General features: G+C 44.1%; 1 protein-coding gene across 2 annotated transcripts in view; it reads left to right on the top strand.

Moving 5' to 3' along the window:
• ror1 (receptor tyrosine kinase-like orphan receptor 1) overlaps positions 1 to 22857 on the top strand; it is a 236764-nt gene that overhangs the window by 173446 nt on the left and 40461 nt on the right. For both annotated transcript variants that reach the window (XM_055642081.1, XM_055642080.1), the window contains exon 4: positions 3739 to 3775. In XM_055642081.1, coding sequence (XP_055498056.1) covers positions 3739 to 3775 — 37 coding nt within the window. The remainder of the gene's footprint in view (positions 1 to 3738; positions 3776 to 22857) is intronic.

Below are 22857 nucleotides of genomic sequence, written 5' to 3'. Positions count from 1 at the left end.
CCAACTTTCCCAGACCAGCCAACATGTCCCAGCTGTACTAGATCCACCTGCCTGCACTTGGTCGATATTCCTCCAAACCTGTCCTATCCATGTACCTATCTAACGTTGGGATAGCCCCAGCCTTTACTACCTCATCTGGCAGCTTGTTCCATACACCCACCACTCTTTGTGTGAAAAAGTTACCTCTCAGATTCCTATTAAATCTTTCCCCTTCACCTTGAATAAATGTCCTCTGGTCCTCGATTCCCCTACCCTACTCTGTGCATCTATCAGGATATGAAACAAGGATAGACACACACAATGCTGGAGCAACTCAGTGGGACAGGCAGTGTCTCTGGAGAGAAGGAATGGGTGACGTTTCGGGTCGAGGCCCTTCTATGAAACAAGGAGTATGGATTCCAAAACTAATGTTCGATTGGTGCTCAAAGCCATTCATGGCTGGCCCACTCGCAACGGGGCCCATGCAGCCGTATGTAATTCAATGCGATAGGTATGTTGTGGAGTATTTGACATATTGGGGACCATTTTGAAAAGATAGCGATTCCTGCACATCCACAATGTTTACAGTCACATTATATCACGCACATCAGTCACAAGACCACATGTAAGATCTAAGATGTGACTGCAGCAAATGCTGGGCGCATGCATTTGTGTGGAACTTATGAACGTTTAATTGGAGACCATGTGAGTGAGCGCTTCAAATTTGACAGCACTGTGGTCATGTCCTCAGCGTGTCTGGTGCCCTCATGAATGATCTCCGGCAGCCGCTTCATTATTCACTGATGAAAATTCCACGGTCCTACATATGGAGCCTGTCCCTCTGCCCCTCAATTCACCAACCAAGGTGTCAGAAGGTCAGTGGTCCGCTAATCTGCCATGTCCCACCGCTGGTAGAAAAAAGGTACTATAGATACTGGTGTACAAAAAAAGATACAAAGTGCTGAAGTAACTCGGCGGGTTCGGCAGCATCTCTGGAGAACATAGATAGGTGATGTTTTGGGTCGGGACCTTTCTCACAGGGAACTGCAGATGCTGATTGTCCCTTTAGTGTATTGCAAACAAGAATAGAACTGTGGTGGCAATTCTCCCTTCGTACTACAGCAGAGTATTTTCCTCTGTTTACTGTTTAAATCACTTTCTCCCTATGGGCTCAGTCATTCCATGAGTCCATCCGGTGACTGTGAGCCATTGATCCCACACTGGTCCCAATGTTTTAATCTTTGCTTTGTGTTGCATTAGCTGGTCTGACAAGCTGACGGTGAACTCATTGTTAGTAGATTAATAAAGTGAAGAATAATGTCAAAATTGTCATCGCTGACCATTACATCATGATTGCTGCTCTGGTGGTGGAGGTCAGGTTTGGGTCCTGACTGGCATATTGAAGAGTTGAACATCCTGTGCCGTCTTAATTGTGGAGAATGGACACTTGGCTCTGGTACCACACAGTCATAATATCCCAGCTAAAGTCAGCACTTAAAAGGAAAGACATTGATTTATTTTAAAATGTAAACTCGAAAGAACCCAATGCAGGAAGTGGAATGTGCGATGTGTCCTCTCCATGGGAGCACTTGACTTTGAAGTGGAGATATTATTGTGCTGTAGTAAAATCCTGGAATACATCTGCAACTCATCCCATGGCTACAATTTCCATTCGTGCTTGTAGCCTTAAGGGTGGTTGATGGGAGGAAGATTGACACCGTTCCATGGTGTGGGAATGGATATCCTAAGCAAATCTCAGTCAAATTTAGACATTACGATCAGAGAATGGAGTTGGTACTCTCCTTTTTAGGTCATGTAGTCTTCACTACAACTTCCCTCCCCCTCCCCATCACCAATGATTGTGTTTAGTTGGTCCAGGCGGCTGTTGGGTAAAATTACAAGCTATCTGCGGTCACTCAGTTCTGAAATGGAAATTATTCCAGCCAACTGCAACAAAATCCTTTTTAAATTCCAACACTCTCTTTTTAATTCCAATTCCTCCCTCCCACTAAACACGCCTTGCTTCACAAATAAGGGCACAGAGAACAAAAGCAAGGAAGTCATTTTGAATTACTGCAAGGAAACTGGTTAGCCTACAACTAAAATAGGGGAACAGCGGTTCACAGTGATGCCCCCACTACTCAAGAAACCTGTTTTTCTCCTGAGATTGGGTATTATCGGGTGAGCAATTCTCCCTGACCCTATTTGGATTTTGTCTGGATGTTCCAGTTTCTATACACATTCCAAAGGCAAGCTAGTAGCTGAATTGACCATTGTAAATGTTCTCTCAGCATGTTAATGGCAAACAGAATCAGAGGGGGGTTGCAATGAGGACTGGGCATGTGCAAGATAGACATTATGTCACAGGGTAATGAGGCATTGTATGGGCCTGCTCTGCTTGGTTTGGCCTCCTTCCATGCCATTGCAAGTAGGTGGGTTAAGTAATGGGTATTGTTTCCAATTCGAATCATCTCATTTGAGGGTGAATGTGAGGGCATCAGAGATCCTGCCATTACTTAAATGGTTCCAGCAATTGGGGATTTCAGCTTCAAATTTAGACTGCAAAAATTAGGCTTGTTCTCGTTGGAGCATAGAAGGTTGAGAATAGACCATGATGAGTTCAGGTAAAGTAAGTTTAGAGGTGTTCTCATTGGAAATGGCACCAAGTTAAATTAGTTAAATTAATCGTCAAATGAAAGAGATTGGTTTTAATCGCGAGTTCACTTAGTTTTGAGGCTTTCAGAAGAGAACGAGGTAGATATTTGATGAAAAATAATAATCAAGGCGAAGGGGAAAATGCTGCGACTACTCGGTCTGGGGATGTTACCAACTTGACAGGCTGAATGGCCTCTTATGATAGCTCTATCACCTTACCTGAACATCAGCGGAAGAGCTATTATTAGTTTTCCAATCTATACTGGTGTATTAGCAAAAGTTCCCAAATCAACCTCTAAACGGAATAAGACATACAGGTCCCATTGTCAGATATTCGTGAGCCTCCATGGTCAACACAAACTTCTATCCTACATTCGATATTTGATTTCAATTCGGCTATTAAGCATGATTGTGAGCCTTGTTCAAAATTACAGAAGGCCAGATCTACAGGGAGGCAGCCAACACCCCGATTGGGTGAAACTTTAGGAGCTTGACATCTGAATAAATTCCTTTTGCATGAACGATTATTTCTCTCACACATCACTATCTCAAACATCCTTCCTCAGGCCCACTGGGTATCTTCTGACTTCTGTTATCCCAGCACTCTTTGTATGGTAGGCCACCCAATATGTGTCAACAGACTGTTCAACTTACAAGAGCAGGGGCTCCTATGTACACTATACCTGTGCATTTTCAACCAGTTATCATTCTGCGGTGATCTGCAGTCAACTTGATTTCTGCCCCTCCTCTGCCCCTGTTTGTCCCAGCCCGGTGGTCTGATCCCATCACATCCTCCTACTGAATTTGGATCTAACTCAACAGGAACTTGGGATTAAACCTGGAATCTTTGTTTCCATGTGGCTCAGTTCCACACTGGGTGATACATTTAGCTGTCAGTCCAATAGCTAAGGAACTGTTTTTCCATAAAACATCTGTCAGCGATAAACTTCATCCTTTATACTGAGCTCCGATTTTCAATGCTTTGACATGAATCAAAGTGTGAAGCAACAGATGTCTGAAGATAAATAACACCAGTGCAAATAGTGAGTGGGAAGAAATGACTGCACTCTGGAATATTAACTCTTTGTATTTCCCTCCTTTCAGGGCCTCCGCCGACTCCAAATTCAGGCAAGGAAACACAGTGAGTATCCTCATGTCTACTGTTAACTAAAAAAACACACAACGTGCTGGAGTAACTCAGCGGGTCAGGCAGTATCCCTGGAGTACATGGATAGGTGACATTTCACATTTGGGTCACAACCCTTCTTCAGACTGATTGTAGGGAAGTGAGGTGGGAAGAAAGCTAGAAGAGAGGAGGGGCACGACAAAGCACAGCAGATAATAGGTGGACACAAGTGAGGAGGGTTTTTTGATAGGCAGATGGTGGGACAAAGGTCAGAGATTAAAAGAAAATGTGTGGGAAAAGGATTGAAACCAAAGATCCTATAGCAAATTGCTATAGGATCTTTGATTGAAACATTGCGAATTGTGAAGCCAGAGGAAGGAATGTAGTTGGATGGGGAGGGGAGATGTAGGTGCGAGTCTAGGTGGGCAACAGTGGGGGGGGGGAGAAAGGGATGTGTGGAGGAGAAAGGGATGGGTGGGGGGTTGTTAGCGGTTACCTAAAATTGGAGTATTTACCCTCTCTACTGTTATGTAGTTCCAAAGCAAACCTTCATCGGGAATTTTTACTTCAAGGTCATACAGTTTTATCTCAAGAATTGGATTCTGATGGACCTTGCAAAAGGGCATAGGTTTATTCTCAAATAATTACGTGTTTTTCTGGTAATAAACAATCCTTTGTATTGCATTTACAATAATTTGGAAATTGCTTTGTCACAAGTCTTTAAAAGAGCTTTTCCTGTGGATGATGCCTGTGACTAACAAATTGAATTTAAACGACAAAGCTTACTGCAATCATGTGCCTTTATTTCTCATGCTTGTACATGTGAGAATAAGCTTGTTTAGCCTGGAATGTATTTTCTCCTCCTATTCCTCAATATTTCCTCCTTTCCCAGAAGGAAATGATGGATGGAGCTATGGCACTGTAGTGCCCGGTGGTACTGCAGGTGGTAGTGCTGCCTCATTGCCCCAGGGATTTGGAGGTGCTCTCTGTGTGGAGTTTGCAGCATCTTCCCGTGTCTGTGTGGCTTTCCATCAGATGCTCTGTTTTCCATCCATATTCTAAAGACATGTTGGTGGGTTACTCAGATACCAAAAATGACCATTTAGTGAAGTAACTGACCATAAATGGATTGAAGCGAGGCGCAGGACTGATGGGATCACTTTATTGGGAGCCAGCACTGGCCTGATGGGCTGAATGGCCTCCTGTGTTGTAGAAAGTAAGTAATGTTAACCTTACACTATGATTAAAATGCCTCCCTCACCCTATCAAGTGATAGACTTGAAATAAAACTAAATGAAAAACACATGAGCAACCCATTAAGTAAAACAACATTTCTTTTCATCTTTGATACCTTTGCCATTCACACATAAAATGTGATCTCTTACCAGCAAGTCTTCTGCACTGGAAATACTTTCTTTTTTATCAAATCCCCTCATGATTCTCCACTCACTCCACGCACCCATGGTCCCATCTTCATGCTGTAGCAATCAATTGTGCTGCACCCTCTCTGAGGCCATACCATCCTTTTTGGTATGGATAATGGTTTATTATTACCACGTGTACTGAGATAGAGTGAACAACTTTGCTTAGCTTGTTATCCAGGTAAATCCTACTATATATGAGCACATCCGAGTCACAAATAATAAAGTGCAACATATTACAGTTACAGAAAGAGTGCAGATAAAAAAAAGTGCAAGAGCCACGATGAAGTAGTTTGGAAGATCGGGAAATTCAAACCCTAGCATATGAGGGATCCATTCAAGAACTTGATAACAGTGCTTTCAAATGTTTCCATTTCCTGCTCAACAGGAGGGATGTGGGGGGGGGGGGGGGGGGGGTGTTGAGGGAATGGCCGGGGTGTGAGTGGTCCTTGATCATGTTGGCTGCTTTCCCAAAGCAGCATGAAGTACAGATGGACTCACTAGTGGGAAGGCCGTTCTGTGATGGACTGGGCTGCGTTCCAAACTCTCTGCAATTTCATGCGGTTTTGGCAAATGCATACCAAGCTGTGATGTATCTCAATAAGATGCTTTCTCTGATTCATCTGTAGAAATTGGTAAGAGTCGTTGGAGACATGTTGAATTTTATTAGCCTTTTGAGGAAGTAGAAGTGTTGCCGTGATTTCTTGGCTGTGGTGTTAATGTGGTTGGACCAGGGCAAATCATTTTTACACCAAGGGAACTTGAAGTTCTCGACAACCTTCACTTCAGCACTGTATATAAAGACTTGGGCATGTATTCCAACCCACTTCCTGAAGTCAATGACCAGCTCCTTTTGCATCTGAAGGGTTTTAAAATCTGTACATCAGGGGTGGTATTCAGAGCCCTTATATGTCTGAGACAATCTCCATTTTTTAGAACTCATTTTCATTGTTTATCATGTCCATAAAGGATGTATATGTTCCACAACAGGGCTATTGACACTCAGAGCTGAGGTCTGTGTACCTCAGTCCTGGTGGTATGTCTTCCAGACACTGGAAATTGGTCTGTTTTTCGCTTGTCTTATTTTGAACTAAAACTGCAGTTACTTCTGCAATATTCTTCTCAAGAAATTCTCCATCAAAATATGGATGTTGAGCTTGAGTATGGAGAACATGGATAGGCAATGTTTCAGATCGGGACCCTACAGTCTGAAGAAGGAACCGACCTGGAACAGTCGCTATCCATGTTCTCCAGTGATGCCACCTGAGTTACTCCAGCACAGTGGGGGGTTTTTTAAGATTCAGTGATGACCCACCAATAAAGACCAGGTCACCATCTCATCACTTCAGATGTCCCCCCCACTACCTCTCACCTTATAGTTCACTAAATATGTACTGCTCGTTTCTATCTCCTCCGTAAGATTTAGAAACAGGGCTGTCCTTGTGGACCCATTAATTCTGCCATATCTTGCCGCACATAACTCATCTCTTCATACCTCGACTCTGCCTTGACCTCGTTGTCCAATCTCTTTTCAACTACATCTGGGTACATCCTGCATGCTCTCCACAATTTCAGCAACTTCCAATTCCTCAGCCCCCACTGTCCTCATCTTTACAAGGGGTTGCCCTGTGCCTACACACTCTCTTTCACCAACATGAAGGCCTAGGGCTCTCCATTTCTTCTCGCCCATAGATCCAACCAGTTCACCTCCACTAACATTCTCTTCCACTTTACAGAACTTGTGCTTAACAACTTCTTTATAGACCTCTCTCACTTTCTACAAGTTAAACACAGAGCCAGAGGGCATGGGCCCCAGCTCCACCAGCCCCAGCTCCACTGGTTCCAAACCTATTCTAATACCACACCCATCCCTTTCTCCACTACATCGAGAACTGCATTGGTGCTGCATCCTGCATCCATGCAGAGCATGTCAATTTAATCAATGCTGCAATGAATTTACATCTTGCCTTCATATTCACTTGGACCATTTCTGACACCTCTCTCCCCTTGATCTCCCTGTCACCATCTCAGGAGACAAATTATCCACCGACATTTACGACAAGCCCACAAACTCCCACAGCTACATAATCCACGCCTCCTCCATCCTGTCTCTTATAATGACAGTTTCTCTGCCTCCACCACATCTGTCTGTGAGATAAGATGTCCATTCCAGGCATCGGAGATGTCTACCTTCTTCAGGAAACGGCTTAACGTGCAACCTTCACTCCTCTCCCTCAGCTGATTCCAATACAGCCATAATCACCTGGATGCACCTATTGGCTGGCTGTCCTTGCCCACCCCCCTCACTGCGTTATATGGTCTATCTCCCCTCAATTATCTACCTCACAGTCCAGAGGAAGATTCTCAACCCAAAACATCGATTGCCCATTTCCCTCCACACATCACGTCTGACCCACTGAGTTCCTGAGCAGTTTGTTTAATTTTGCTTCAGAATCCACTGTCTGAAGTCATTTGTGTCTCTATTGTAGTGGTGAATAGTTCCTCGCAGTTAAGGCACAACCATTTGTTATATTTCAAGTCAAGTCAAGTCAAGTCAAGAGAGTTTATTGTCATATGTCCCAGATAGGACAACAAAATTCTTGCTTGCTGCAGCACAACTCAGTATTGTAAGCATAAATACAGAAGAGTTCAGTGTGTTTATATAGCATAGACCATATCTATACACATAAATAAATAGATAAACTGCAAGAGGCTGTTATAGTTCAGAGTTTGTATGATGACGAGTTTAATAGCCTGATTGACTGTGGGGAACAAGTTGTTCCTGAACCTGAATGTTGCAGATTTCAGGCTCCTGTACCTTCTACCTGATGGCAACGGAGAGATGAGTGTGTGGCCAGGATGGTGTGGGTCCTTGATGATGTTGGCTGCCTTTTTGAGGCAGCGACTGCGATAGATGCCTTTAATGGTGGGGAGGTCAGAGCCGATGATGGACTGGGCAGTGGTCACAATTTCTGCACTATGTCCAACTACACAGTCATGAGTATAGAGTGAGTACAGCAGGGGGCTGAGCACGCAGCCTTGAGGTGCTCCCGTGCTGATTGTTATCGAGGATGACACATTTCCACCAATATGGACAGACTGGGGTCTGTGGGTGAGGAAGTCGATGAGGATCCAATAGCAGAGGGATGCGGCGAGACACAGATCTGAGAGCTTGGTAACCAGCTTGGAGGGGATGATAGTGTTAAATGCCTAGCTGTAGTCAACGAATAACAGCCTGACATATGAGTTTCTGTTGTCCAAGTGGTCCAGAGCGGAGTGGAGGGTCAGTGAGATCGCATCCACCGTTGATCTGTTGTGGCGGTAAGCGAACTGCAGTGGCTCGGGGTTCTTGTCGAGATAGGAGTTGATATACGCCATAATCAACCTCTCAAAGCACTTCATCACCACGGACGTTAGTGCCACTGGTCGATAATCATTGAGGCACGTCACCTTGCTCTTCTTGTGCACCCGTATTGTTGATGCCCTTTTAAAGCAGGTGGGAACCTCAGACCTCAGAAGTGAGTGGTTGAAAATGTCCGTAAAAACGCCAGCCAGTTGGTCTGCACAGGTTTTTAGAACACGACCTGGTATACCATCAGGTTCAGGTGCTTTCCGAGGGTTCACCCCCCCTGAAGGATCTTCTGACGTCGGCCTCTGTGACTGAGACTGAAATACCATCACGGCGAATGGGGGCTCGGGAAGGCACATCAGTGTTCTCCCTATCAAAGCGTGCGTAAAACACATTGAGCTCGTCAGGGAGTGATGCTTCACTGACATTTGAGCTGCCTCCTGATTTCGCCTTGTAGGAGGTGATGGCATTCAGGTCCCACCACAGCTGCCAAACATCTGTCTCATCCTCCAGCTTGGAGCAGAAGCCCCTTTGGCCTTTTTGATGGCCTTACCAAGGTCGTATCTGGACTTCTTGTAGACCACTGTATCTCCAGACCTGAATGCCCGGTGTCTGGTCTTCAGAAGAATGCGGATGTCATGGCTCATCCAAGGTTTCTGATTATGAAACACTTGGAAGGTTTTTGTTGGGATGCAGTCCTCCACACATTTCTTTATGAAGTCTGTAACGACTGTGGTGTATTCGTTCAGGTCCGTTGCCGAGTCCCTGAACATTGCCCAGCCTACAGACGGCAACAGTCCTGGAGTTGCTCCTCTTCCAACCCCCGCCCCCCCGACCAGCTCTGTGCAGTCCTCGCCTCTGGGGGTGCGCTCTTTAATTGCTGCCTCTCTGCAGGAAGCAGCAGCACCTCATTATGGTCGGATTTACCGAAGTGAGGGCGAGGGATAGTGCGATAGGCATCCTTGATGGTCATGTAGCAGTGGTCGAGGGTGTTTGGTCCTCTGGTGCTGCAGGAGACATGTTGGTGGAAGTTAGGGAGCGATTTCTTCAGGTTGGCTTTGTTGAAGTCCCTGGCTATGGTGGTAAGTGCCTTTTTTAAGCCATCCGGTGCTAGCTGACCACAGTATGCAGCTCCCCCAGTGCCAGATGGACATCAGCCTGGGGTGGGATGTAGACCGCGGTCAGGATGATGGAGGTGAATTCCCTCGGTAGGTAAAAGAGACGGCACTTCACAGCCAGATGTTCCAGGTGTGGAGAGCAGGAGTTGGACAGGACTGCCATGTCTGAGCACCACGCAGAGTTGACCATGAGGCAGACGCCCCCTCCTCTCCCTTTCCCAGATGCCAGTGTACGTCCATGCGATGGATGGAGAAACCTTCAGGCTGGACTGCTGAGTCTGGGGAGCTGGGGGTGAGCCATGTCTCTGTGAAACAGAACACAGAGCATTACCTCAGCTTCTTTTGCTAAAGCAGCTTTGCATTTAACAACAAATGCAAAATCTGCACACTTTTCTCCCTCAGTTTTCTTCTCCATATTTGGAGTTTTATAACAAGTCAATGCCTTTGTCGCTGTGAAATTAATGTAGGACTATTAAAATACTTACATTTTATGAGTTGTGAGCACAGACTCCAGTACACAGGCTATATTCTGCAGAAGTATTCTGTAGGGGGATCAAAAGCACACACGTGCACACACTGCAAACAGCTGAATATCGTCTGACGGAAGCCGTCTGACATCATGGTCTCTTGATGCTCGGCAACATAGTGCATGTTTTGTGGCCGTTCTGCTGAGGTTAGAGGGCAATGTGCGCTGGGTGACACAGCCTCCCTGATATGTGACTGATGCTAAAGGGTGTGTTTGCCTTGAAACCCCGACAGCCACATTTCAACCACAACAGAGTTGGCTGTGGCTCCTCATCCACAATTTGGCAACCCCTTCTGTAGACTGCGATTGGAAGGTGAAAGCTGAGGGAAATGAGATCAGTAATTTCATTTCCAGCAAAGAATGAATCAAACTGACAGACTGTTAAACGGTGTTGAACTTATTATAAAACTAAAACTGCAGAGAAAGGAGGGAATAAAGAATCAGTATAGGAAGGAACTGCAGATGCTGGTTTACACTGCAGATAGACAAAAATTGCTGGAGTAATGTCTCAGCGCAGCAGACTAATGAACCCCATAGGTAATGTGGAGTCCCGTTGAATACAGAAACAGAGTGGCACAGCATTTACAGCTGCTACCTCACAACTTTAGTGACATTGGTTCGATCAGGGTGTCAAGGGTAATGGGGAGAAGGCAGGAGAATGGGGTTCAGAGGCAAAGACATGATTGAATGGCAGAATAGACTCGATGGGCCGAATGTCCTAATTCCGCTTCTATGACTTTTGAACTTATCCTGACCTCAAGTGCGGTATGTGTAGATTTTGTATGTTCCCCTGTGACCACATGGTTTTCCTCTGGGTGCTCTAGTTTCCTCCCTCATGCCAAGGACATGTTGGTGGTTTAGATAGTGACTGTAAATTGCCCTACTGTGGGTGGATAGCCAGAGAGTCAGAGGTGTAGGGGGTGATGGCACCTGTGGCAAATGATTGAGAATAAATGGGGAAACGGGATTAATGGGAATGCTGAGAGCTGGCAGAGGCTCGATGGGCTTCATGGCCTCCCCAATGTGAGAAAGAATATATTGGGCCTAGAGTTTAGGAGGATGAAGTTTAGAGAATAGTCATTAGGGAAATATTGCGGGCATGTTTGTTTTTTTCCTGAAAACAATACCTTCTCCACCCGACAAGGTTTAACTCTACAAGACCCATTCACTTTGTAGTGGTTTTCCCACGTGGCTAATTAAAACAGATTGAGGCCCAAAATTGCCCTAATTGCTCTTTTGTCTACCCAGCAAATTTTTTGAGGCACAGATGGAGGGTGGGGAGCATAATTCAGGGTGGAATCTGCTAATGAATGACTGCCATATTAATGAGCCACTCAATGAGGAAGAGCCTCCCTGAATTGCAAATTGCCAGTGGTTGCTGAGCAGTTTGTTACATGTTGCCATTAGCTTTGAAAATAACATCTCCCTATGAGTTTCATTAGCCTGCTGTGCTGATACATTACTTGGCCATTTAACTTGCGATGGAAAATTAAGTCTGGTGATCATTATTATAGGTATCCTTTTAATGATCTGATCATTGGTAATCATTGCCAATCACCATTCTTGTTCAGAAAAGGATTGTATTGTTCCTTCAAAATGTAAGCTGTTGCAAATATTTCACTAATTTTAAATTGAATATTTATGATTTTTTGTTTGTTCTTTTCTCAGTCTTAATCCATTCTTGCATTCTCCTTGTTTATTTCTTTACTTGAATTGACACTGAATTTATCTGCCTCTGCTCGTTTCTCAATTCTATAGCTTATTGTACCGCTGACAAAGCTGATTGCATCATGTTAAGGGCCCGTCCCATGTGGGTGTCATTTGCTCCGTCACGCAGGGGGCGTGCAAAGATTTTGTGAATCCCAAAATCCTGGGGCACCGCACGAGACCGCGCGTCACTGCCTACACCACCACGCGCCATGCGCTCATCACGACGCGTAAATTATGTTGCGTAAATGACACCCAAGTGGGACAGGCCCTTAAAGGATCTGCTTTTAAAGCCTACTTACCACATTGAACCTGCGTCATTTTTGCTGGATGCTTTTTTGAGTTTGATGGGAGTGGGGGGTCTCAGCTTGTCCATTCCTACACATTCAGGGATCAAAGGTGATGGGTGCGGTATCAAATTGGATCCAGGACCATCTGGCTTTCACTGAGAGCAACCCAGTGGGACAGACACGGTGCGGTAACATTATATAAACACAAATGCAGCACGGGATGCTGATCTGACCGTCAAACACCATTGCAGCTTCTCTCTTTGACTTTCAACATTTAATCCACATATTGGGATCTTGAAATAAATTAACATTAGGGAGTAGGGTCTTGACCCAAAACGTCACCCAGAAATGCTGCCTGTCCCACTGCAACACTCCAGCATTTTGTGTCTACCAACATTAGGTTTAGCTTAGTTTCGTTTCGGCCCGAGACCACTATGACCAGTGTTCCCCGCACATTAATACTATCCTACATACACCAGGGACAATTTTCAATTAAAAAAAAACAATTGGCCTACAATCCTGTACATGCCTGGAGTGTGGGAGGAAACGAGAGCTCTCGGAGAAAACTCAAGCAGGTCACAGGGAGAACGTACAAACTCTGTAAAGACAGCACCCGTAGTCAGGAGGGAGCCCGGGTCTCTGGCACTGTAAGGCAGCAACTCTACTTCTGTGCCACTGTGTTGCGCTTGTGCATGGAATGTAGACTCTTGAGAAATCCTCTTCCATTTAACGCATTACTGCAGCTTTCTGTCAAGTCCACTGCCCTGGAGTCCGACCTCTGGTGCCGCCTGTACATTGTTTGTATGTATTCCTGTGACAACGAGGGCTTTCCCGAGATGCTCCAGTTTTTTCCCACATCCCAAAGAGATGCTGATTGTAAGATTAAATAGCTACTGTAAATTTCCCCCAGTGTAGGTGACTGCTGGGATAATCAGGGTGGTGTCAATGGGTGTGTGAAAGAGAATCGGTTGTGGGAAATAGGTGAAGGAATGGGATTTTACTGAAGCCAGCCGTACAGCCTTTCACATTGTGACGAAATCGGAAAAAATCAGATCTGATATCTGAAATATTGTTGGCACACTGACAGGAATTCCACCTTCCTCTCCTCCCCTACATCCACCCCATCCCTCCAACCCATTCCAGGATTTTGGGTTGAACCATCAGTGAGCAAGTTGGAACCCAACCTAATCTCTGGAGAGAAGGAATGGGTGACGTTTCAGGTCGAGACCCTTCTTGAAAGACGGATCTTGACGCGAAGCCTCTCCTGAAGAAGGGTCTCGATCTGAAAAGTCACCCATTCCTTCTCTCCAGAGATATTGCCTGTCCTGCTGAGTTACTCTATACGGCCATCGTAAAGTCTGTCCTCGCCTTCTCCATCATGGGCTGGTTTGGCTCAGCCACCAAGCACAACATCCTGAGTCTGCAGCGAATCGTCCGATCAGCTGAGAAGGTTATTGGCTGCAACCTTTCCTCCATTGACGAACTGTACACTGCAAGGGCCAGGAAGTGAGCAGGTAAGATCATCTCTGACCCATCTCACCCTGACATTTCTAAACTGCCTTTCCTCTCAAAAGCCCTTGAAAAGGTAATTTTAAGTCAACTTGTACCTTACCTTCACCAATACACTATCTTGGAAACTTTCCAATCAGGTTTCAGGGCTCACCATAGCACAGAGTCTGCCTTGCTGAAGGTACACAATGACCTACTCCTCACCGTTGACTCCTGCGACTATGCAATCCTGCTCCTTCTTGACCTCAGCGCACCATTTGATACTGTCGACCACACCATCCAAATTGACCGTCTCTGGTACGGGGTTGGTATTGATGGCACCGCCCTGAGCTGGTTCATCTCCTACCTCAAAGGTAGGAGTTTCTCGACTAACATAGGAAACTCATTCTCCTCCCCAGCTAATCTCTGCTGTGGGGTTCCACAAGGTTCCATCCTTGGCCCCATTCTCTTCTACCTGTATATGCTCCCCTTAGGCCAAGTCATTGAAAGGCACGGCATTTCCTTCCATTGCTACGCAGAGGATACCCAAATCTATCTCCCCCTGAAGCCCCAAAACCAATCTAATCTGTTTAACCTTACCCACTGCCACGAGGATATAAAGTGTTGCATGGCCCAGAACTTCCTCCAACTAAACGAGAGTAAGTCTGAGGTCATCCTTCTCGGCCCCTTGGACTCAATCAAAATGATAGCAGGCAGCCTTGGAAGCCTTACCCCACTACTTAAACCTCACGTCAAAAACCTTGGCGTGATATTTGACTCAGCACTGAAATTTGACAAACAAATCAATGCCGTGGTAAAAGCTAGCTTCTTTCAGCTTCGAATGATAGCTAAAATAAAAAAATTCCTCCAGTTTGATGACCTAGAAAAGATCATCCACACATTCATCTCCTCCCGCGTAGATTACTGTAACTCCCTTTACACTGGCATCAACCAATCTTCCCTGTCCTGCCTGCAACTGGTTCAAAACGCCGCAGCGAGACTCCTGACGGGCACCCGAAAAAGGGACCACATCACCCCGATCCTGGCCTCTCTCCACTGGCTCCCTGTGCGGTTCCATATAAACTTCAAAATACTCCTCCATGTCTACAAAGCCCTCAATGGGCTTGCCCCCACCTACATAAAAAGTCTTCTCACCCACCACTCCACGTCCAGGCCCCTCAGATCGGCCGACTTGTGGTTGCTGAATATCCCACGGTCTAGGCATAAGCTCAGGGGCGACCGCGCCTTTGCGGTTGCAGCCCCTAGACTGTGGAACAGCATCCCCTTTCCCATCAGAACTGCCCCCTCCATCGACTCTTTTAAGTCAAGACTAAAGACTTATCTATACTCCCAAGCCTTTCCTGACGTCCTCTGAGTGAGAGCTACATGTATATATGTATGTAGTCTGTTTTGTTGTGCTATTCTTATAACAAATGTAAAGCACTTTGGCCAACGAGAGTTGTTTTTAAATGTGCTATATAAATAAATGTGACTTGACTTGACTTGACCACAAACTCTTTGAATCACTTCCCTCTGGAAGGTGACTCCGGATTGTCAAAGCTGCCACAACCAGACATAAAAACAGCTTTTTTCCATGAGTAGTTGCTCTACTCAATAACCAAAAATCTGTAGCCTCCTTTTGCTCTAGTATTTTATTTAATTCACATGTTTAATCAATAATGTTTTATTATTTATGTTTAATGTTTTATGTGTCTTTCCTAACTGTCACTGTATGCCATGCTGTCACTTGCAGGCGGAGCACCAAGGCAAATTCCTTGTATGTGAATACTTGGCCAATAAACTTATTCATTCATTCATTCATTTTGTGCCTATCTTCGGTTTAAACCAGCCTCAGTAGTTCCTTCCTACACCTTCAAACTAACCGTGTGTAAAAAAGTCCAGGTGTGTCCCATTCACAAAAAATAGGACAAATCTAATCCAGTTAATTGATGGAGTGAGGAATGAAGTTCAGAGATGAGGGATGAGTTACTGCCCTTGACATCGAGGCAGCATTGGACAAAGTGACACATCAACGTGCCATGGCAAAACCTAAGTCAATAGGTAGCAGGGAAAAGAAATATAGTGCCTACAATCATGCCTCACATAAAGGAAAATGGCGGTGGCTGTTGTTGTTGGTGGTGTTCCATGACAATGCCTTTGGCTTAACCATCTTCAACAGCTTCATCAATGGCCTTTCTTGTTCAGTTCACTTGTTCAGAAATGAGGCATTTCATTTCTATAACGACAACATTCAAACATGGGCTGAGCAGTGTCAGAGTATCCGCTTCAGCAACTCTATGGGAAATAAAGCAACTCCACTGGAGACTTTATCTCCAATCTGGTAGATGTTACAACTACACAGATGTTAACAGGCCCCAATCCAGGCTTTTGTTGTAAGTCCCAGGTGCCCTCTCCAAGGAGAGCTCCACTTCCAAATAATAACTGCCGAGATGCTTGTCTTATGTGGCCCAAAACATTGAAAATCTGCAGTCTGCCCGATCATAACCACTGGTGCAACATTCTGAAATTGCCTTTATTTAAAGTCCACATCCACTTTCCATTGAATCACACTGGATATGAAAGGCTTGTGATATTCACCTCTCTAGTTGCACGTATTAGCATCAAGTATATTATTCCAGTCACAGGACTACACATCACATTTTCACTTTGGGGTGATCTGAGATGGATTTAAATTTATCCAAAGGTACAATAAAATATGAAATATATGATACCATTACCCCATTGAAACTTAAAATGAGTATGTCCTTGGTTGGGTGCCAGCTGTAAAATGAAAAGATGTTAAGGATCTGTCACAATAACAAAATATGCTGAAAGCTCACAGTATCAATCTTGTATATTCGTCGGGATCTGTGGAGAATACAAATAATCCAGACACATAATGATCTTCGAAAATTATTTGCAAGCAGTCAGTTTTCAATGATATTTATGATCTGTCCTATTTTGGAGAAACTCTGATTTAAAGAAAAATCTCTTATTATCCTTGCAGAGTCGAGTCCTTCAAAGTGTTAATTGTTGGTGTCAGCAAGTAAATATTAATGCTTTGCTTATTGCTTGGGCTCAGTAACACGGTAATCAGACCTTTGTGACTACTATGGAGTGAGTAGCAGTAAATATGTGGTTGAGTATTGGCAGCCAGTGGTACCTCTACATGTTCTGTTCATCATCTTAAAGTGCTATGACTCCTGGGTGAATTTCTTCCACTCAAGGTTAAAACTGCCACTGAAGACTACTGGAAATCAAAAACAAAATGCAGACGCTGTCTTTTTGTAAGAAAACATAAAATGATGCAAATACTCCACATGTCGGGCAGCATCTGTGGAAAGAGAAACAGGGTTAACGTTTCAGATCAAAGGAACTTGGCCAATTCTGTTTCTCATTCCACAGATGCTGCCTGATCTGCTGAATATTTACAGTGCTTTCTGTTCTTACGGGACGTCCTCGGGTTACGACACGATTCATCTCCTAAAGGACTGTTCATAGCCGAATCTACATGTAAGTCGGAAATGAATAGAAACAGATGTGATGTGGGAGAGAGCAGGCGTGGGCTGAATGGCTGTCAGCAGGCACCACTGACTCATTGAGTGAGCGGCCAAGTCTGCTCAGCACTCCCAGTTCTGCTCGCTTCCACCCAGCCCCTGGTCGTTGTGGCTTGGACGGGGTGGGGGAGGGAGAAGGCACACAGAAGTGGCCCATTCCCATCCAGCAGCAGATGCCTGCAGCCCTGCAGCAGCCGAAAAAGACATCCCCATCCACCCCACCGGTCTCCCTATCACCTGGTCATATGTATGGGCTCTCTGTAAATTAACGATTCGTAACTGGAGAAGACATGTACTGAGTTTTACAAATTGTGGGAAACATAAAAATGCTGGAGTAGCTCAGCAAGTCAGGCAACATCTGTGGAGAACATGGATAGGTGATGTTATGGGTTGGCCTTCTTCAGACTGACTGTAGTAAGGGGAAGACAGCTGGAAACAAGAGGTAGGAATGGGACAAAGCCTGGTAAGTGATGGGTGGATAGAAATTGAGGAATATCGGTGATCTCAACGTATCTGCTTTTGTAGTTATCGCCTCTAATTTTTTTTCTCTCCAGATGTCTATTTTGTTTTTGAAAGGACTGATAAACAGGGATGTGATTTTGCAGAAAACAAAATTCCCCGGTGTCTCCACCCACCCACCCACCCAACTGACCCCACTAGTGAGCTGCAGAGAACATGGTAGAACTGGCAAGAGGGATCTTGCCTCATGCCCATCTGCACATTTCCTAGCAGTAGCTAGATGAACCAAATCAAAGTCAGGAATGCTCCTCACAAACCCATGGTTACATCCATGGCCACACTGACATGAAATGTGCTTTTATCTACAAAACCACTTTCAAGAACTGGGACAACCTCAAAGACTTTGTTGTTTCCTCTTTGCAATTCGTTCCCCCTCAATGTTTGTAACAAAGAGAGCGTGAAATGCATCCTGCTCACTAATCTCAGGCTTTGAACCCAGCTGCCATGATTTGTTCTGCTTTTCCTTCCAACGTTCTGCTGCTTCAAGTGTAGGGTGGTTGCCATTCAACTGTAACCCAGACCCAAAGTAGGACAGCACTATTATTGTAGTGATTCAGCACTGAAATCATCATGTCTGTCTCCTTGGAGTTAATGATTTTATAGCAAATATTTTCTTTTTGCTATCCATTATGAGGTAATTTATTCTCAAATCAACTTCCACGTACTGTAAATCTCAAGTGAGTTTATTGTCATGTGTCCCTGTATAGGACATTGAAATTCTTGCTTTACTTCAGCACACAGAACATAGGCATTTACTACAAAACAGGTAAGTGTGTCAATATACCATAATATAAATATATACACACATGGATAAATAAACTGATAAAGTGCAAATAACAGATAATGGGTTATTAATAATCAGAGTTTTGTCCGAGCCAGGTTTAATAGCCTGATGGCTGTGGGGAAGTAGCTATTCCTGAACCTGGTTGTTGCAGTCTTCAGGCTCCTGTACCTTCTACCTGAAGGTAGCAGGGAGATGAGGCCCAGTTTAAAATCAAGGAATCTGTGTGCATTAAATTACCTATATGTTGGGCAAGTTCTGCCACACATGTTGTCAAGCTCTGTTGAATCAGTTTGTTTTTGACTAAAAGCTAATAAAAACACTCAGAAATAGTTAACACCAAGAGAAACCAAGCTTAAAATTAAGCAGCTGAATGGTCTGTGGGATTGGAAAGATGGATGGTACCTTGGTACTGGGATGATGGATGTTATTATAACAGTGTTTCTGCAGCATTGGTCATCTATCGGTGTACAGCAACAGAGTTTCAATGGAGCCGGTGACCTCCTGCTGTGTGTAAGTGCTTCTTTGCTGTGCAAGAGCTTTGCATTGGATCCACAACATCGGCTGTGGGATAAGATCTGCAGAAAAGTAACTCGTGATTAATAATGGGTCCTTCAGTGATGTACAACTGAGACAAGTGTTGAGCCAAAGAGTAAGATGTCACGTAGCAATTAGAAACAGGAGAAGGCTATTTGGCCCTTTGAGCCATTCAATGTTATCAAAGCTAATCATCCAGATATATGAAGCCAATGAACCAACATGCCTTCAAAAACCCAAGAATTCAAAAATCAATTCAAGCCAGCAAAATGCTTTTGAATTTTACTGATTGTTATAATGGAGGGAATATGGCAGCTCATGTTTCCTTGGTAATGTTCTGCAACCATTCGTGAGATTTCCGAAGCTCTAATCAAAGGACTTTGGTCCAACTTTAAAATTTGGTCAGAACACAAAAACTTTCTTACTACCCTTCACTGCCTCCGTGTTAAAGGAGGTTTATGTCAGACCATGGACTGAATCATGTTCTGCTGTGGTACATGTACTCCCAAAATCGACATCACTGAGACTTCACTTTTTCCACCTAAAGTTTGTTCATTTTTCATATTGTACCTTTTTCGGGCAAAGGTTTAAGTCAAAGCTTTGTCCAGCGGTGGATTCATTTATAGATATTACAGTATCAGTGTGGCTGTGGCTCCATCTGGGGAATTGCACTAAATCTGGATTAGAAAGTTTATAAATTCCATCACTGCCAAAGTCAAGGGCACAGGTCACTCAAAATATAATTCATCCTTTTTTTTGTCAAACATAGATTAATGTGTATATCTGGTGGGAGACCGGGGAAATGCTGAGCCAACAACATTACAGAGCCACCTATTTTTGTCCTGTTAACCTGTGTCTAAATTGTGGATTCATTTGCAGTTCCCATGTAGAAGGAATTACTTCTATTTATAAACCAGATTTGGAAGTGACAGCAAAAGCTTCTGGACACAATAATGTATATGTATCTGTATATATGTATAGGGATATGTATATGTATATACATATATCTTATGTATAGGGATGTGAATAGTGATTTATTCTTCAGAGTTGCGAATAGTGTTTCAAAAACATTTTTGGGGTAGAGAGTTTGATGTTCACTTAGACTAGATGTTTATCAGACAGCCCACACAGTGAGTCGAAAGCATTCTTGACTAATCTTCTGGAATTTTTTGAGGATGTAACTAGGAAAATGGACAAGGGAAAGCCAGTTGATGTAGTGTACCTGGACTTTAAGAAAGCATTTGGTAAGGTCCCACATAGGAGATTAGTGGACTAAATTAGGGCGCATGGTATTGGGGGTAGAGGGCTGACATGGATAGAAATTTGGTTGGCAGACTAGGAAACAAAGAGTAGGGATTAACGGGTACCTTTCAGAATGGCAGGCAGTGACTAGTGGGGTACTGCAAGTCTCGATGCTGGGACCGAAGCTATTTACAATATACATCAATGATTTGGATGAAGGGATTCAAAGTAACATTAGCAAATTTGCAGATGACACAAAGCTGGGTGGCAGTGTGAACTGTGAAGAGGATGCTATGAGAATGCAGGTTGACTTGGACAGGTTGGGGGAGTGGGCAGATGTGAGGAAGGATGTGCACAGGGTCCAGAGGAGGTTTATAATAATGATCCCAGGAATGAGTAGGTTAACCTATGATGAGCGTTTGTCGGCACTGGGCCTGTACTCACTGGAGTTTAGAAGAATGAGGGGGGAACCCATTGAAACATACAGAATAATGAAAGGCTTGGATAGAGTGGATGTGGGGAGGATGTTTCCACTAATGGGAGAGTCTGGAACTAAAGGTCATAGCCTCAGAATTAAAGTATGTTCTTTTTGGAAGGAGATGAAGAGAAATTTATTTAGTCAGAGGGTGGTGAATCTGTGGAATTCTTTGCCACAGAAGGCTGTAGAGGCCAAGTCAGTGGATATTTTTAAGGCAGAGATGGATTTTTGATTAGTGCAGGTCTCAGAGGTTATGGGGAGAGGGCAGGAGAATGGGGTTAGGAGGGAGAGATAGATAGAATAGAATAGAATAGAATAGTTTCTTTATTGTCATTGTAACATGGGCCATGTACAACGAAATTTAAAATGTCAGCCAGTCAGTGCAGCATTCAAACATCAACCATAGTTGAATATCAGAGTAGACTTGATAGGCCGAATGGCCCAAATCTACTCCTATCTCTTATGACCGTATGAATTTCTTTAGACAGAGGGCGGTGAATCTGTGAATTCATTGCCACAGACGGATGTGGACGCCAAGTAATTGGGTAGTGGAGATTGATAGGCCACAAGCAAATTTCAGAAACTGCACCTCATACTTGACTTGGGTCGCTTACAAATCGGTGGTATTAGCAATGAATTCTCTAATTTTAGTTAACTTCTGCATACACCTCCCTCCTCCTCCCCACCCCCTATCCTCCACTAGAAGTTGGTTAAGCAGTTCCACAGTTCGCAACGATGCATTCCTCTTGGGATCACACCGTCTCAACAACAATTGGCCTATCAAGGAACCTCCTTGCCTGAAGTAATCTGTTGCAAGGATAAACAAGGAGGTTGCAAGACTGGAGGGTGGAATGATGGTGGAATGTGGCAACTCTCTGCATGCTGATTCATTGTACTTATCTATGCTATGATTTGACTAGATAGCATGCAGAACAAGCATTTCACTATAAATCAGTACACATGACAATAAATTGTCTGATTTACCAATTTACAAACCAAATCCCTCAATTTTAAAGTGTTCAAGAAGGAACTGCAGATGCTGGATGTACCCTCAATTTTAAACCTATTTTCCCTGTGAGTTACTCACCTTTCCCATGGGTTTCAGCCAATCAGCTCTACTCCCTCCTTCTCTTTGTTGCTGCTTGTCCAAGGTCCACGGAAGCTCTGGGCTTACCAACCACCAAAGTCAGTCTAACCAGCCTATAGTTCCCAATATTCTGCTTTGCTCCCTTCTTGTGCAGCGGGGTAATATTGGCAATTTTCCAATCATCTGGGACCTCTACTGTGGTGATTCTTGAGATATCATTATCAATGCCACCACAATCTCTAAAGCCACCTCTTTCAGAACCCTAGGGTGCAGTCCATCTGCTCCGGGTGACTTATCCACCTTCAGCCCTTTGTGCTTCCCAAGCACCTTCTCCCTAGTAACAGCCACTCCACTAACTTCCAACCCATAACTCTCTTGAATTCCATGCATGTTGCTGATGCAAAAAAGTTATTCAACTCCTCTGTCATTTCTTTATTCCCCATGACCACTTCTCCTGCATCATTCTCCAATGGCCCAACTTCCACTCTTGCCTCTTTCTTACACATTATATAACTGAAGACACTCTTGCTATCCTCTTTTATATTATTGGCTAGCTTACCCTCGTATATCATCTTTTCTCCTCGTGATGCTTTTTTAGTTACCTTCTATTAATGGAGGAGACGGCCAAAATTTTTTGTGCCTTCCATCACAGTGATGAATGCTGTGGTGGATGTTTATGTTACATGTTGTGTCCTGTTTATGCATTTTATTATTTTGTTAACCCATCTTTATGCTTTGTGTGGAACTGATTTTTAAATTATGTAAAGCACTTTGGGGTCAATGAAAATTAACTATAAATGTGCTATATAAATAAACCTATTATTATTATTATTATTATTATTATTATTATTATTTAAAAGCTTACGCCTTCTCTTTTAGTTTTATACTGTCCTTGACTTCCCTTGTCAGCCGCGGTCACCTCTTTCTCCCCCTAGAATCTTTCTTCCTCTTTGGAATGAAAGGATCCTGCACCTTCCAGATTATTCCCTGTAATTCC

Source organism: Leucoraja erinacea, chromosome 10 (genome assembly GCF_028641065.1).
Source record: "Leucoraja erinacea ecotype New England chromosome 10, Leri_hhj_1, whole genome shotgun sequence".
NCBI classification, from domain to species: Eukaryota; Metazoa; Chordata; class Chondrichthyes; order Rajiformes; family Rajidae; genus Leucoraja; species Leucoraja erinaceus.
This window is presented reverse-complemented; position numbering and strand designations above follow the sequence as displayed.